Source organism: Trichosurus vulpecula, chromosome 5 (assembly GCF_011100635.1).
Source record: "Trichosurus vulpecula isolate mTriVul1 chromosome 5, mTriVul1.pri, whole genome shotgun sequence".
In the NCBI taxonomy this organism is placed as follows: Eukaryota; Metazoa; Chordata; class Mammalia; order Diprotodontia; family Phalangeridae; genus Trichosurus; species Trichosurus vulpecula.
The window spans coordinates 240,688,473-240,704,473 of NC_050577.1; the positions used below are offsets into that span (position 1 = coordinate 240,688,473).

Consider the following 16,001-nt stretch of genomic DNA (forward strand, 5'->3'; position numbering starts at 1 on the left):
TCCCCAAGTCACCACTTTACTCTCTAGGAAGGATGCTGCTAGGGAACTCTGTGTGTGAGCTTCTTCTGTCTCCAGATTTGATACCCAGATCGTCAAACTTACTCCTTCTCCGGCAAGAAGGCCAGATGCTGGACTCATATTGCCTAGGTGACCAAAATCCCTCCTTCTCTACAAAGGAAGTTGGAGTTCAGGAAACATTATCCATGAGCCCCACTCTCAAACCAAATAGCCTCTGCCATGTCTTCTGCAAGAAATCTACCAGTGCCCAGATGCTGCCAACTCATAAGCTGGGAAAGACCACTGTCAGGATGATTGTGATCATACTACATACAAGCACACGAAATTCCCATGTACTTCTGTCACAAGGCAGCCAGTCCTAGTGCCTAGGAGGAGGGTCAGGTTTCCCTCTCCCCGGGACCAGGTCTGCCCTGCTGTGTGCTGGTCTGTCTTCCACACAGAGAAAATAAAAAAAGCAAACCCAAGAAAGCAAGGTGGCCTGTCAGTTTGTTTTTATAGACTACACAGAGAGGCATTTCCTACAAAAATAGTCTATCCTCCTAAGTCCCAGCCACTTAATGACGTTGGAAGCAACCCAGTCACTGAAAAACTAATGCGGAATTTTCTTCATTCTCTACACAAGTCACCAAGGAGCATACTGACTCTTCATGTGAAGGTACTCTTCCAATGTCCTCAAACTCAAACAAAGGTTTTTTTAATTGATTAGAGAACTCATCAAAGTAATTATCCTCAGATCAACCTTGTTTATATAATCTTAGTTGCCTGGGGCACTGAGAGATTATATGTCTTGCCCTAGGTCTTACAATAGCCAAGATGTGTCAGAGACAGGCTGACCTGAAGCCATGTTCTCTTGACTCCAAGACCAGCTCTCTCTGTCTCTCTGTCTCTCTGTCTCTCTGTCTCTCTGTCTCTCTGTCTCTCTCTCTCTCTCTCTCTTTCTCTCTCCTCACTGTGCTATTTCTGAGCTAAATTCTCTTTATAACTTGATCTAATTTCCACCCTACCATCAATACCTTTTAAAGCCTTATTCTTAGTAAAAAAAAAAAATAGCAAAAAATACTTAGTAGCTTCTTTTAAAGACAAATAGAATGGGGGCAGGGCACTAAAATAAACATTAACATACTAATAAATTAGAGCAGACTACAAGAAGTCTTAATTTCTCTGGGACCTGTGACTATAATTAATTGGATAATATTTGCAAGGCTGAGAAGAGCTGGCAGTTAATAAACTTGGTCAGGAGAGGTGGTATATTTGGAAACCTTATGTAAAGAAAAATTTCAGTTTAGTCTAATTTTAATGTGAGGCTCAAGAATAAGGCCCTATGCTTAACCAAAATAAAATGAAAGCTTCATTATGTAAAGTGGTGCCTTCAAGTATTTACATCTTTTTAATGGGGAGGTGCCCACCTCCTCTGTTTGTCCTGTGGATCTGTTCTCTTTATAACTGCCAATCTGATATTATTCCTAAAGCAAAAGTCAGGCCAGGTAACCCCCTGCACAAAAATCTTCAATGCCTCCCTATTGACTAGGCATAAAAAGCAAACTCTTCAGCTCGTCATTTAAGCCCCCCACAATCTGGCTTCCACCTACCTTTCCAGAATTATTTTACTTGCCTCCACTTCAGGCACTCTATATGCCAGACAAACTGTCTACTGCTATTCCCCAAAGCTGTCATTCTCTCCCACCTCCATATTCTTATAAATAGGCTATCCCCATGCCTTCAATGTTCTTTCCCTCTCTGTAACTCTCCCTCCCCTCTTCTCCCCTTTCCATCTTATTTCTCTGTTGAGGGAAATGTATTTCTACACCCAACTCCATGTGCGTGTGTGTGTGCATGTGTGTGCATGTGTGTGTGTGTGTGTGTGTGTACGTGCTTCCTTCTTTTTTTCTAGATCAGCCAAGAAAGAGGACTCAATGTTTGTCCTGATTGCACCCCCAATTTAGTTCACTTCTGAGGGAAGCTACTGGAATCTAAGTATATTTTTTTTGTTCTAAACTTTTTTTGGACTCATCTCCAACTCTTAAAATCATTAGCTCCCTTCAAAGATCAGCCCAAGGGCCACCTCCTAACACAAAGCCACTGCATGACTCCATCCCAGAGATTCTGAACCCCACAGTTGCCATTGTCCAAGCCCTGTTCTCTGACCTCCACTGACTGCTCCCTTATTCTTATCTCCCTCAACCCTGCTCCTCTAATCTCCCCTCTAAAGCCACCCAACTCTTCCACTGTCCTCTCTCCACTGTCTGCTTAGAATTCATCTTAAACTGTTTCCTTTCCCACCCAGCCCTCACTTTAAACTCACTGCAACCTGGATCCCTCCTGGCAACAGCTTCCCTGCCCACCCTTTCCATCACTAGCCACATTTTCACTTATACCTCATGGCTCACTAGTCTTGGAATGGGAGTTGGAATACTCCTTACCCCCCTTTACCATTTCTAGGTTCTACCTATACCACCATTACTCAGTAACTTTTCCCCCTCTGAGGATCATTTAATCCATATTTATCACCTAATCAAGATTCTGGTAGCTGTTATCTGCAGACCTCCAACACAATCACCTTCCTTCCTCAATGAGTTCGATGCCTAGAACACAGTCTTTCTCTTCTCCTCAACTCCTGTACTCACACTAGGGAACTTCAACACACACGTAGATATGCTCTCAAATACTCTCACCTCTCAATTACTCAACTCACTCATTTTCCCATGACCTACTCCTCCACCCCCAGAGCTACACAGAGAGGTGGTCACACCCTTGATCTAGCCTTCACCCCCCAGTGTTCCACACTTGTTCATGAATGCTGAAATTCCTTTATCTGACCATAATCTGCTGTCATTCCCCTCTCCTCCTGCCTTGCAATTCTGAATTCTGTTCTTTGGCCTCACAATAACCTCCAATTCCTCAACCCTTCAGTTCTTTCTCAGGCCATCACCTTTGCACTGGCTACACTCCCCTCCTTTCTCTACCTTGAGCTCTTCATGATGAACCATTTCAACTCAACACTATTCTATGCTCCAGAGTCCCTTGCCCCTTTCTCCTATTGGAGATCTAGTCGCACCAAACCCCAGCCTCAGATGATTCTCACCGTAAGTTGATGTTCCTTAATCTGAACTGGGCCCTCACTGCAGCAAGGCAACATTTTATACCTCCCTAATCAATCTAGTACCCCACTCACCACAGTGACTTTTCCAACTGTTTTCATTCCTCCTCAAATCTCCCACAGCTCCCCTTACCTCTACCCACCCAGCTAAGGACTTTGCCTCCTATTTCAGTGAAAAAACTGAGGCTCTTCAAAAAAAAAGCTCCCTCTTCTCTACTTCTCTTACCACAGATCGCTGCCCTCCACATATTCTGCTCTCCAGTGACACCAGCCCCCTTGCTGTTTCTACCACAAGACACTCCATCTGCTGACTCCAGCTATTTTCACTGGCTGTCCCCCATGTCTAGAACTTTCTCCCTCCTCATCTCCATCTTCCCTGGCTTCCTTTGAGTCTCAGCTAAAGTCCCATCTTCTATAAGAATCCTTTCACAGTCCATCTTAATCATAGTGCCTTCCCTCTGTGACTATCTCCATTTTATCCTGTCTATATCTTATTTGAATACAGGGATTTGCATGTTGTGCCTCCCCATTAGACTGTCTCCTTAAGAGTAGGACTGTCTCTTTCTTTGTACGCCCCAATTTAGTCCATGTGCTTGACACATAGTAGGCACTTACCTACTCGTTGATTTAACTTGCTCTGCCTTCTTCATTATGTCATATTTACTTCATGTGCTTGTGAATTTAGAGTTTCAAGAAAGCTCAGAGGTCAAAGGATCATCAGATCACAGCTCTAGAACCAGAAGGGACCTCAGAAGTCATTTATTCCAATCTCCTTATTTTACAGATGAGGGAACTGAGACTCAAAGATGTTTAGTGGCTTTCCTAAGATTCCACAGATAGTAAATGGCTTTTGTCATTGTTGTTCAGTCATTTCACTCACATCCGAGCTCTTTGTGATCCCCTTTGGGATTTTTCTTGGTAAAGATACTGGAATGGTTTGCCATTTCCTTCTCCATCTCATTTTACAGATGAGGAAACTGAGGCAAACAAGGTTAAGTGACTTGCCCAGGGTCACCCAGCTACTCTCTGAGGCCAGATTTGAACTCAGGTCTTCCTGACTCCAGGCCCAATGCTTTGTCTCCTAACTGCCCCTAGTAAATGGCTTAGCCATTTGTAGATGTATGTATTGTTTCTCAAGTAGAATCTAAACTTCTTGAGGGCAGGGATTGTGTTTTTGTCTATATGATACCTAGCATAGAGCCTTGAGTACATAGTTGGCACTTAGTAAAAGATGTTGGTTGAATTAAATCAAACTAAATATAGGGCTCATCTTTCCCAGTCCTTCCCCCATCCCCCCCCAAATTACAAACTATTAGGCACTGAGGGTAGTTAAGATAACAATGGAATTTAAACCGGGTATAAATCTCTGCTTTGACACTTACTAGCCATATATCCTGACAATACCATTTATCTTCTCTAGGACTAATTGATTCACTATTAACAGTGTTCATGACAGTTATTCCAAACCTTCTAATCTCTCTTGCAGCCTCCTATACTACCTACTCCCTCCTTCCTTCTCAGCAGAAGCTCTCAAACCCTAAATTACTTTAAAAAAATCCAGGCCTTCCATCGCCTTTTCTCACTCTCATGTTCATTCTCTCCTTATCTGCTAGCTCCTCCACCATTTCTTACAGGATACAGATACCCAGACCTCTTTTATACTTAAAAAATTATTACTTGACCATAATGTCTTCTCAAGCACAGTATAACCATCTTTCATAGACAAATAAAAAGAGGCTTCCCACAAACTAGATCCAAAAGGTCATTAAACTGGAATATCCCTTGATCTAGCTAGATACTATTACTAGGCATATTTCTCCAAAGAGGGCAAAGGCCCCACGTACATAAAAATATTTAAAGCATCACTTTCTGGTGTAGCCAAGAGCTAGAAACTAAAATGATGCCGATAATTTGAAGAATAGCTATGCAAATTATGGTACAGGAATGTAAGGGATCATGATTGCACCTTCAAAATGATGACAGTGATAGATTCAAAAAAAGCTGGAAAGACTTGTATGAACTGATACAGAGTGAAGTGAGAAACAGAACAGTTTACATAGTTTACATAGTGATAATGATACTGGGTACCATTTATAGAGTACTTTAAGGGGCAGCTAGGTGGCACAGCGGATAAAGCATTGGGCCTTGAGTCAGGAAGACCTGAGTTCAAATCTAGCCTCAGATGATCACTAGCTAGGTAACCCTGGGCAAATCACTTAACCCTATTTGCCTCAGTTTCCTCATCTGTAAAATGGGATAGGGAAGGAAATGGCAAACTACTCCTGTATCTTTGTCCAGAAAACCCCAAATAGAGTCACAAAAAGTTGAGTAGAACTGAGCAACAACAAAAAGCTTGCAAAGCACATTACACACATTATTTCATTTGATCCTCTCAACAACCCTGTAGGGAAGATGGTATTATTAGCTCTGGTTTACAGTTTAAAAAAATGGAGATACAGAAATTTAGTGACTTGCCCAGGCTCACACAGCTAGTAAGTTTCTGAAGTCAGATTTGAATTCATGTCTTTCTGATCCCAGTTCTATCGCGTCAGCTATCATTACACCTAGCTGCCTACAATGATCGTAACCATGTAAAGAAAAACAGCTTTGAAAAACTTCAGAACTCTGACCAATGAATCCAGTGGCCAACCATAATTTCAGAAGGGGCCTCAGAATCATCTGGTCCAAGGCAGCTTGCTGTATAAAGAGGCAGCCTGCCTAGTGTAATATCAGTTAAGGTGGGTGTCTTTGATTGAGTCTTATTAGGTGCTAAGCCCCAGGCCCAAACCCCTATCTATTAGGTGCTAAGCCTATGTGGTCATGAAGCCCTCAGGGTCCTAAGGGGAGTTGCTAAGACCAGAACCAATAGTAAGAGCTTAAGTTCTGGTCACTCAGTTGATGTTTGATGACAGCTAAAGCGTGCATAAAAAGAGAGAACAGAGCTATTTGCTTGGGGCTCTCACTCTTGGTGGTGTGCTGATGTGGAGACTCTGGGCAGCTGCAGTTAAGAGCCATCCAGCTTAATCCAGATGTCAGATCTTTGTTAAACTCTGGTAACTATGCATTGAGATTTCAGAGACGTCTGTCTGTTGATGTTTGTAATTTGTTTGTATTTGCTCTGAAGTTTAGGGTGCTGGCTTTTCCCCTGAACTAAGTGAATGATATTTGTATGTTGGATTAAAGTAAGATTGTTAACCCTTTAACGTTGCTTTCCTTAGTAAAGCAGATCGAAAGAATCTGGGCTTGCAGCATTCTGTGTGCTGGTTGTTGTTGGTTTTATACCCCCACAGCAGCTGCTAGCCAGATTGTTGCAATACTTCCTCACTCTTGACAGAGAGGTGATGAACAAGAGGTACAAAATGAGACATACCGTTTTAGATATGGTCAGTTTGGAAAAATAGTTTTGCTTATCTATTCATATTTTTTACAAGAGAAGACTTTTATTTGGGGGCAGGGTAAGGAAGTAAAGGAAATAACTAGGTAGTGACAATGATGTAAAAAAGAAATAGAAGGGAAGGAAGAAAGGAAGGAGGAAAGGAGGAAAGAAAGGAAGAAAGAAAGAGAGAGAGAGGAAAAGTGTCGATGAAACTTTCTTTTAATACACAGAAGAGAACAGAACGAAGTTCAGAAGGGGAAACAGACGAAAAGAGGGCAGTTTTTTTACTATTGTGTTAAATTTAATATATACTTTTTAAAACTATGTAACAGGAGTTCAAAGCTTCATAGATAACCCTCTTCTTGTTCCTTTTTCGTATGTTGAAAAGTTCACGTTTGATGTTTCTTAAATGCACTGGAGATAGAGATATTTATGGATATGGACAAAAATATAGATGAAGATAAAGACGTATTGGAAAAAGCTATCTGCGTTTGTTTGATGGTTTCAGACTTTACCACATGACTAAAACAGCTCTCTTCAGGTTACCACTGATCTCATAACTTCTGAATCTAACACTATTTTATTGATTCTCAACTTTCTTTTCCTCTTTAATAGTTTTCACCATTTTTTGATTCCTGTTCCTAAATACTCTCTCCTCCCTACTGTAGTGACACTGCTCCATCTGCGTGACTGTGTGACTCAGTCTCCCTTGACAGATACCATAGTGTCTTGAGTAAAATGCTCAATTTGAAGCAACAAAGAAATGGGTTCAAATTCTATCTCGGACAAATATTAGCCATGCAACACTAGATCAGTCATTTAACCCCTCTGAACCTGTTTCCTCATCTGCGAAATGGTAATAACAAGAGGGCTTAACCTCACAAAAATGAGAGAATGTATGCTACCAAAACAGGCTTCCTAAAGCACAGGCCTGACCATGTCATTTTCTAGCTCAAGAATCTTCAGTGGCTCCCTATTGCCTGTAAGATAACATGTTAGTTTGACATGTAACACCTTCACAGTCTGACCTGAACCAATCTTTCCAGATTTCTTTCACATTATTTCTCTTCACATGTATTGTTTTATAAAACTTAAAGGGTATAAAGGAAGGAAACAAGTATTTATTAAGCACTTACTATATGCCCGAGATTGTATTAAACACTTTACAAATATTATCTCTTCTGATCCTCACAACCCTGAGAGGTGAGTGCTACTATATATCCATTTTACAGCTGAGGAAATGAGGCTAAGTGACTTAGTCAGGATCACATAGCTAGCAAGTGTCAGAGGCTAGATATTTAATCTTCCTGATTCTAGGCCCCAGGTTCTATCCACTGAGCCACCCAGTTGCTATTAAGCCATTGATGTTACCGAAGTGTCTCTCACACATATGTCAAATTTATAAGCCATAACAATCGATAATCTTGTTTGATGACCTTCTGATTACTAACACCAAACAAAGCACATAATGAGAAAACAGGACTCCTCAGAAAAGACCCTGATGTTGGGAGAGATTGAAGGCAAAAGGAGAAGAGGATGGCAGAGGATGTGATGGATAGATAAGGGTCATGGAAGCGATGAAGAAGAGCTTGGACAGACTTTGGGAGACAGTGGAGCACGGAAGGGCTGGCCTGCTATGGTCCACTGGGACACAAAGAGTCGGACATGACCAAACAACAACAAAACAAGGAGACGTGCTGCCAAAGATGTTCAATTCCATGTTGGAGAACCAACTCAGAATACGAATTGAAGAGGATCCCCTACAAATAGTGAAGTCCTCCAGATGATCCTGTTTGTGAATGACAATGTTCTGATCACATCAAGTCCCAGTATATGGTAGAACCACCCAAAATGAGGGCTATAATCACTCATAAAAAGGGTTTGGTCTAACTATCCACACAGGAAAATGAAGCAGATAAAGAATACCTATTGCCAAAAATAATTCTCATTAAAACGACAATGAGAAAGATCATAGAGGAACCCAGCTCTCTCCAGGAACACAACCCAACAAGGTTCCAGAAGGGTTCTGAGAGGGTCCAAAACTTTTAAATTAACAAAGAACTGGAACCAGAATAGGTGCCCTCCAACTAGGAAATGACTGACTAAATTATGGTATATGGATGTAATAAAATAGCATTATACTAGACTAAAGGGACAGAGTCAGAAAAACCTGGGGAGACTTGTATGAACTAACACAGAACATAATTGAGCGGAATCAGGAAAACAATTTATACGATGACTACAACATTGCAAAGGGAAACAACTTTGAAAGATTTAAGAACTGTGACCGATGCTATGAGCAATCATGACTAAGCAAAGGGGATGGTGACTCATGCTTCCCATCTACTGACAGAGAAGGGATGGGCTGTATATGTACAGAACAAGATCTCCATGTTCAGACACTACCAATGGCTCCAAAGCATCAGAAGCATCCTCCATGTATATGCTTCAGCCAATGACATGCTAAAGCCAGCTCATACCAGTTCAGGAGAGCCAATTACTAAACATTCAGGGTGAACATCTATACATCAGAAATTAGCAAATATTACAAATCAGGGTTTCATTTATTTTGTTTTGTTGATTTCTAGACTTAAGAAACTGGTAGCAAAAGTGTTAATAATGCAGATAAAAATTATAAGTGTGTTATGGTTACAGTTTTTTTAGAGAGATAGCTGTTAAACATGTACCAACATACCTCTGGTTCCATACATATACTCTAATCACATGCTTCTTTCATGTGTTCCTTCACATGTGTACCCCAGCTGCATGTTTCCTACATCATGCTCCTTCATACATGTTCCTTGGCCACACTTTTTCTCTACTAGTGTTCCTCCTTATGTATGTTCCCTACATAAGTCCATTCTGGAGTTCCCACTCATAGCATGTATATATTTATGTGATAGTATGCTACAGGCTTATAGAAAAAAATATTTTATTGTTAATTTTCTTATTGGTGATTTCATTAAGTGTTTTTGTTTTGAACTAATTGAGGTAGCTAGTTAGCACAGTAGAAAGAGTACCAGACTTGGAGTCAGGAAAACTTGAGTTCAAATCGTACCTCACTTACTAGCTGAGTGGCCCTAGGCAAGTCACTTAACCTCTGTTTGCCTCAGTTGTACCCCATGGCCCACAAAGTCCCTTTCTGTTCTAAAGCTATAATCTTATGATCCAATTAGGCAGTGTGGCATATGGTATAGAGAGCTGACCCTGAAGCCAAGAGACTTCTTTCTCCAGAAGGCCCAATCACCAAGCTCTCAAACCTAAGATAACTCAAAAACTTGGAGTTACCTGTGAGGCAATTCTTTTCTCCATGTATGCTCCTACTTAGTGACATCGTCAGCTTTCATGGATTTAACTATCACCTCTATGCAAACACCTTCCAAATTTATACATCCAGCCCTTGAGCCCCAGGCCTGCATCGCTAAGTGATTTAGACCTTTCCTGATAGAGGTGCTATAGGCATCTGAAACTCAACATGTCCAATACAGAACTCATTTTCTCTAACCCAAAACCCAGCCCTCTTCTGAACTTGTCTTTTTCCAGTCACCCAGGTTCATCACCTCTCATTTGGAACTCTCCTCTCCCTCACCATCTCCACTTATTTTATCGCCACATTGTCTATTCTACTTCTGCAATGTTTCCTGTATCAGTCTCCTTTCCTCAACTCACACTAAAATTACCCTACCATAGGCCCTCCACACCTTTCACATTATAACATCTCCTAACAGCTCCCTCCGCCTTGAGTCTCTCCTCTCTCCAACCCATTCCTCCAAATAATATTCCTAAAACACCAGTTTGACAACATCGCTCCACTTCTCACAAATTTCTAGTACTTCCCTATTAATTACCTTGAGGATCAAATGGAAACTCCCGTATTAGGCCCTTCACAGTCTGGCTTGGCCACTTTGCCAGACATCATTCCCTTTCTACCTTCTTGCTGTTCTTCACATAGGACATTCCATATTCCTGACTCAGTCAGTCCTGTCCCCCATGCCTAGAATGAGCTCTCTATGCACCTCTGTATCTTAACATCCCTACTTTCCTTTGAAGCTCAACAGAAGCGATACATCCCTCCTACATAAAGACTTTCCTGATCACTTCCACTACTCTAACCCCACTATCACTGGAATGGAGTAGAAATAAATTTATTAATCATTTAATAAGTACCAAGCACTGCAAATAAAACAGCAAGACAGGTCCTGCTCTGAAGTTCGTGTTCTGATTAGGGGAGAAAACAAATATAGGAGGGTTCACAGTTGTGTAACAATCCTGTGAGGTCTGAACCAGATTAAAATGTGATTGGGAAACGTATAACAAAATAAAAAAATATAATACAATATAGATAATGTTAATTTGTATTTTTCTAAGTCAATTTGCTGCCCACCAGGATCGGTTTCTACTTGAATTTGACACCATTGGGCCAAGGACTCTGACAGAGCAGTAGAGAGGGATGAGGAGAGGGAGGAAGTTAAGCAGACAGACAATGTCCAGCCACTAGTACAACTTGGGAAAGAGGATAGGGAATGGAAAAGAAAGTCCTCTGTGAGGGAGGCCTGCCCCTGTTGGCTCCTTAACATTACTGGCATTTAGTTCCAAGATTGATTTGGGGTTAGGAAGGTAGAAAGGCCGATTCCCCCATTCATCTTTTATTTACTTTGCGTATCTTTTAAATGTCCCTATCTGTGTATATACTGTTTCCCAATAGAATGTAAGCTCTTTGAGGGTAAGGATTTTCTCTCCAACACACACAATGCCGTTCTACATAGTAGGCCCTTAATTAATACTTAACTGACTGTTTACTTTCCAAATAGGTTACTTGGTTTGTATCCTTTTTAAGCTTTCTTTTCCTTTGGATTTCATTAACCCAACAGTATCTGTGGAGGATCATATACCCCACCAATGGAAATACAGCACCAAGGCAAGAACCGTCTTCTAGTTTGACAGGCTTTGTACCCCCAAACTCTCTCATAACACAAATCAGTGGCTTGCCCCAAAGTGTTCCGGCTTCTCAGTGTTAGGAAAAAAATAAAATGACTCCCGATGTTCACATTTTGAAAGATAAATGAGGATTTGGGGACAGAGAGTCTAACAGAAAAGTATGCCATGGATGTCTATTTTTCTGAATTGTGGCCAGCCATTGTAGTTCCATGAAAGCTTGTTTCACAGGTACGCGGGGCTGGGGGCGGCGTCAATAAGTCCTGAAATTGGAGCTAAGCCGATAAAGTTTTCCCGCGGCTGAGTGCGGTACAACACGAACTCCGCCCCCTCCTACCCCCAAACTTCCCCGTGGGTCTCCTTTACCCCCATAACTGCCTCGCCATCTGCTCCCGGCCCAGAGTGGCAACCTGGGGCTCGTGCCTCCTCTAGCCGGGCTCGGACCGTGCCCGAACAAGCCCGGGCGCCGGCTTCCCAAGCAGGTGGTTGTTTGCAGGGAGGAGACCCGCCTTTAGCATCCCGGGGACTAGTGGATCGTTTTTCGCGGCTCCATCTGCTCAGCCGCCCGTTAATTGGCCGGCCCCGGAGCCGCCTTTTATGCATGACAAAAGAAGTACTCTCCCTCCGCTCCCCCTCCCCTCCACGCCCCCACCCCAAGCCCCCGGGGCGCTTCCCGCGGCAGCCCCGCCCGGCCTCGTACAGAAATTGACCCGGTGCCCGCCCCTGCCCCCTCCCGCCGCCTGATGTCTCGCAGGTACCCGGAAGGGGGAGGGGAGCCAATTGACTACAATTGGGCGGGGCCGGGGCCGGGGCGCGCCGAGCGGAGCGCCAACATTCCCGAGGCTCGGGATTGGCGGGCTCTCCCGCGGGGCTCCCCTCCGGCCGCCGCCCATTGGCTGGAGCCTCGCATTCCGTCTCAAGGCGCCAGAACCCGGCGCTTTAGCGGGGCCGGGGCGGCTCAGCGCTGCAGTCGGGATCGGCGGGCGCTGGGTGCGGGCTTCGCCGGGCAGGGCAGGGCTCCCCTCGGTCCGCCCATGGTCAAGGTTGATGTGCCGCCGCTGAGCAGCCCTCCGCCGAGGCAGGAGGCAGCCTCTTCGGGAAGGAGGGCGGTAAGGAGCGCGCCGGGGGTCTTCGGGGGCGGGGGGGGCGCCAGGCAGCCCTCCCCCATTCCCGCACCCCCTCTGGCGGGGAAGCGACCGCGTCCGGGGCGGGGGGAAGGGGGGCTGAGAAGTCCTGACCGAGTCCCAGCCGCGGCTGCTCCCGCGCTACCCGCCGTTTGGAGGTGGGGCCCCCCTTAGCGACCTCATCTTTGGGGGGCTCTCCTCCAGAATCCTGAAAGTCTTGGGACCCTCAGCGGGGCTTTGCGCCAAAATTAACCGACCGGGAAAACCCCGGGGCTCCCTGACAGATTTGCCCCCTCCCCCTGCCCCGGGTCCGCTGCTGCCTTTTCCTTCTCGTATTCCAGTGGCTCGGGGTTCGTTCCCTCGCGCGTTTTCTGAGATATTTGAGCGCTCTTTAGACGTTTGCACGGGCAAACCTGGGATGGAGGACGAGAGAGGAACGCTTGCAAAAGAACACGATTATTTTCCCAAATTCTAAAATCTCTCTTTCTTGCCCAATTGCAACTTAGCAGATGGAGCTCAACTGTTTAACACTACAAGACCTGATCAGCCCCAGGCAGCCCAGGCTAGAATTTGCGATTGAAGATGGGGAAAGTGCACAAAAGGTAAGTGTGCAAAAATATTTTAAGATTAATAACTAGCGCCTTCAGCAAATCCAAGGCTGAGCCGCTTAACTCACTCCCTGGGTGACCTTGGACGAGTCACCTAACTTTTCTGAAATCTGGATTTCCACATCTGTAAAAATGAGGAGTTTGGACTAGATCAACCTGTAAGGGCCCCTTCTAGCCCTGTCTATAATTCTATGGTATGACTTGTGTTTCAAGTAAATCCTGCTTGGCTTTATTTAGTATTTTTCCTAAACTGCACCTCATTTGAAGGTCGGCATTAGTAAATTCCTAGCAGATGAGGAAATCCACATGCTTTCAATATCCAATATTGCTATGAATACAATCTCAGTAGGCTATGAAAAGTTGCATCGTGGACAGTTTTTTTTTTTTTAAAGCAAACCAGCCTCAGTTACTTACTAGCTGTGTGACCCTACCAGCTACTGTTGATATACTTTTCTCCATCATCACTGAATATGTAGGAACATGTACCAACTAAGCTAGGCTGATTTGAGTTGCAAATACAAGTCGTTGGATTCGAATTAGGGAGCTAAGTTATAGTCTAGTCTAGACCCCCTACCTTTTGTAGATGGGGAAACTGAGGCCCCTGAGGTTAAGAGTCATGCCAAAGGTCACACAGGTAATAATCATCAGAGGTAAGATTTGAACTTAGACATCAGTACTGTATCATACTGGAATGTTGTTTCAGTTACCACCAGGTAAGTTACATCTCACTGGTGTTTGGAGAGTTGAAATGTAAGCTGTTCTTATCACAACCAACAAGCACACCTCAGACAGACACTTTCTATTCCACCCATAGTGATAACGGCACTGTCAATAGGAGAATATAAGTTTAATGGATTCTAGCAGGCAATTTGAATTCTTACAGTTGTGATGATAAATTTGCACTGAGCCAGCTATATCCTATACCAAGAGGTGGAGTGGGTAGATAAAGTATAGTCAGGAAGACCCAGGTTCAAATATCACTTCAGGCACTAGCTGTGTTATCCTGGATAAGTAACTTAATATTTCAGAGCCTTGATTTCCTCAGCTGTAAAAATGGGGATAATAACTAACCTCACAGGATTGTTTTGAGGATCAACTGAGATATATAAAATGCTTTGCAAACTTTAAATAAGTCTATAAATGTGAGCTATTAATGTTTTTATTATGCAGTAACTGGCTGGGATTAATGGTGCTCTGTGTATACAGAAGCAAGACCTTGTGGTAATAGAATCCAAGACCTTGGTCTCCATAGTGTTGTCTTCGGGCCAGTAGCTACACTAATAACTAGCATTTATAAATCATTGTAAGGTTTGTAGAACACTTTCCAAATAGCATCTAATTGGATCTTCACAACAACCCTAGGAGGTGGTACTTCTGTTATCCCCATTTACAGATAAGGAAACTGAGGCATGCTTAAATGACTTGCCCAGGGTCATACAGCTAGTAAGTAACTGAGGCTGGATTCTAACTCTTCAAGTCTTCTTGACACCAGGTCCAGTGCTCTATCCACTGCCTCTGATCAGCTAGAGATGCTATCAGCCATGAATTATACCTTGTTACTTGATAAACTGCTGTGCATTTTAAGCAGAGGCAAGCAAATAGTCCTAGTTTATAGGATTTTTATAGTAAGAATTAGCTTAGAAGTCATCTAATCTTTCTTGATGCAAAATCAAATTTTAAAAACTAAATTTTAATCTAGGCTTAGCCATTTCTTTAACTGTGGTTAAGTCGCTTAGCTTTTCATGGCTGATTTAATCTTATATTTAGATTTAGCAATAATCATGGAACTGACTTGATAGGTTTTTAGGGAGCAATTGCTAATAAGCACTTTCTCCTCCAGTAACAGCCTGTTGGCAGTTGTGGTGCCCATTGGTGAACGAGGCATGGCATAGGGGTAGAGTGCCAGGCTTGGACTCAGGAAAACTTGGGTTTGGCCCTTCTTCTAACACTTCCTCACTCTGTGTGTCTATGAGCCAGTCACATGACCTTAGTCTCAGTTTCTTCATCTGTAAGATGAGGAAATTGGACTAACTGGCTTCTAAGTTCTCTTCCAGCTCAAAATCTGTGTTCATGGAAAGACCACTGGATTTGGACCAGGTGGACCTGAGTTCCATCCTGGTTCTTGGCACTTATTACCTGGGTCATAGTGGACAGAGTCACTTTCCATTCCAGTGTCAGCTTTCTTTGTGAAATGAGGGTATTAAACCAGATTTCTTGTTAAAGTCCTTTCCAGCTATCGATCTTATAAAAAAGTAGGTTTTTTTTAAGAATAGCACATGATATTCTGGCATTATTTCGAAGTATATAAGATTAATTCTTTTGCGTATCATTTCTTCATACCCTTTGTGTAGTTTTTATAAGGAGGATAATTAGAATACGTTATATTTATATAAGGCTTTTTAGAGTTGACAGTGCCCTGTCACATTTATTATCTCATTTTCTTTTCCAAACATCCCTGGGAAAGTGGGCAAGTATTTTCTCCATTTAGAGATAAGAAGACAGGCTTAGAAAAGGTCTAAGTCATGCCACAAAGCTAGCGCCTCAACCAAGTCCATTGTTTTTAAGGGCATACTCTTTTCTCAAGGAAGAAAAACACCCCACAATTGTACTCCTTAAAAGAACATTTTTTTATTACCTAAGCTGTATGTAGAGAGAAATGAAATAGACAAAAATAATATGAATTCAATGTCTTTAAGGATATCTAAATAAGATGATGCTAAAGCATCTCCTCCCTCCAGTCCATCTTTACACAGCTGCCAAATTGTATTTCTAAAGCACTGGTCTGACCATGCCATACCCCCTGCTCAAAAGCTTCAATGGCTCTAAGGCACCTAGTTAAAATG

The 16,001-nt window shown here is 43.0% G+C and overlaps 1 protein-coding gene across 1 annotated transcript in view; it reads left to right on the plus strand.

Moving 5' to 3' along the window:
- Positions 1 to 12,460: 12,460 nt before the first annotated feature.
- The window catches only part of E2F7 (E2F transcription factor 7), a 50,795-nt gene continuing 47,254 nt past the window's right edge, over positions 12,461 to 16,001 (plus strand). Inside the window, exons 1-2 of the mRNA XM_036760266.1 lie at positions 12,461 to 12,535; positions 13,060 to 13,152. Of these exons, the coding sequence (XP_036616161.1) occupies positions 12,461 to 12,535; positions 13,060 to 13,152 (168 nt within the window). The remainder of the gene's footprint in view (positions 12,536 to 13,059; positions 13,153 to 16,001) is intronic.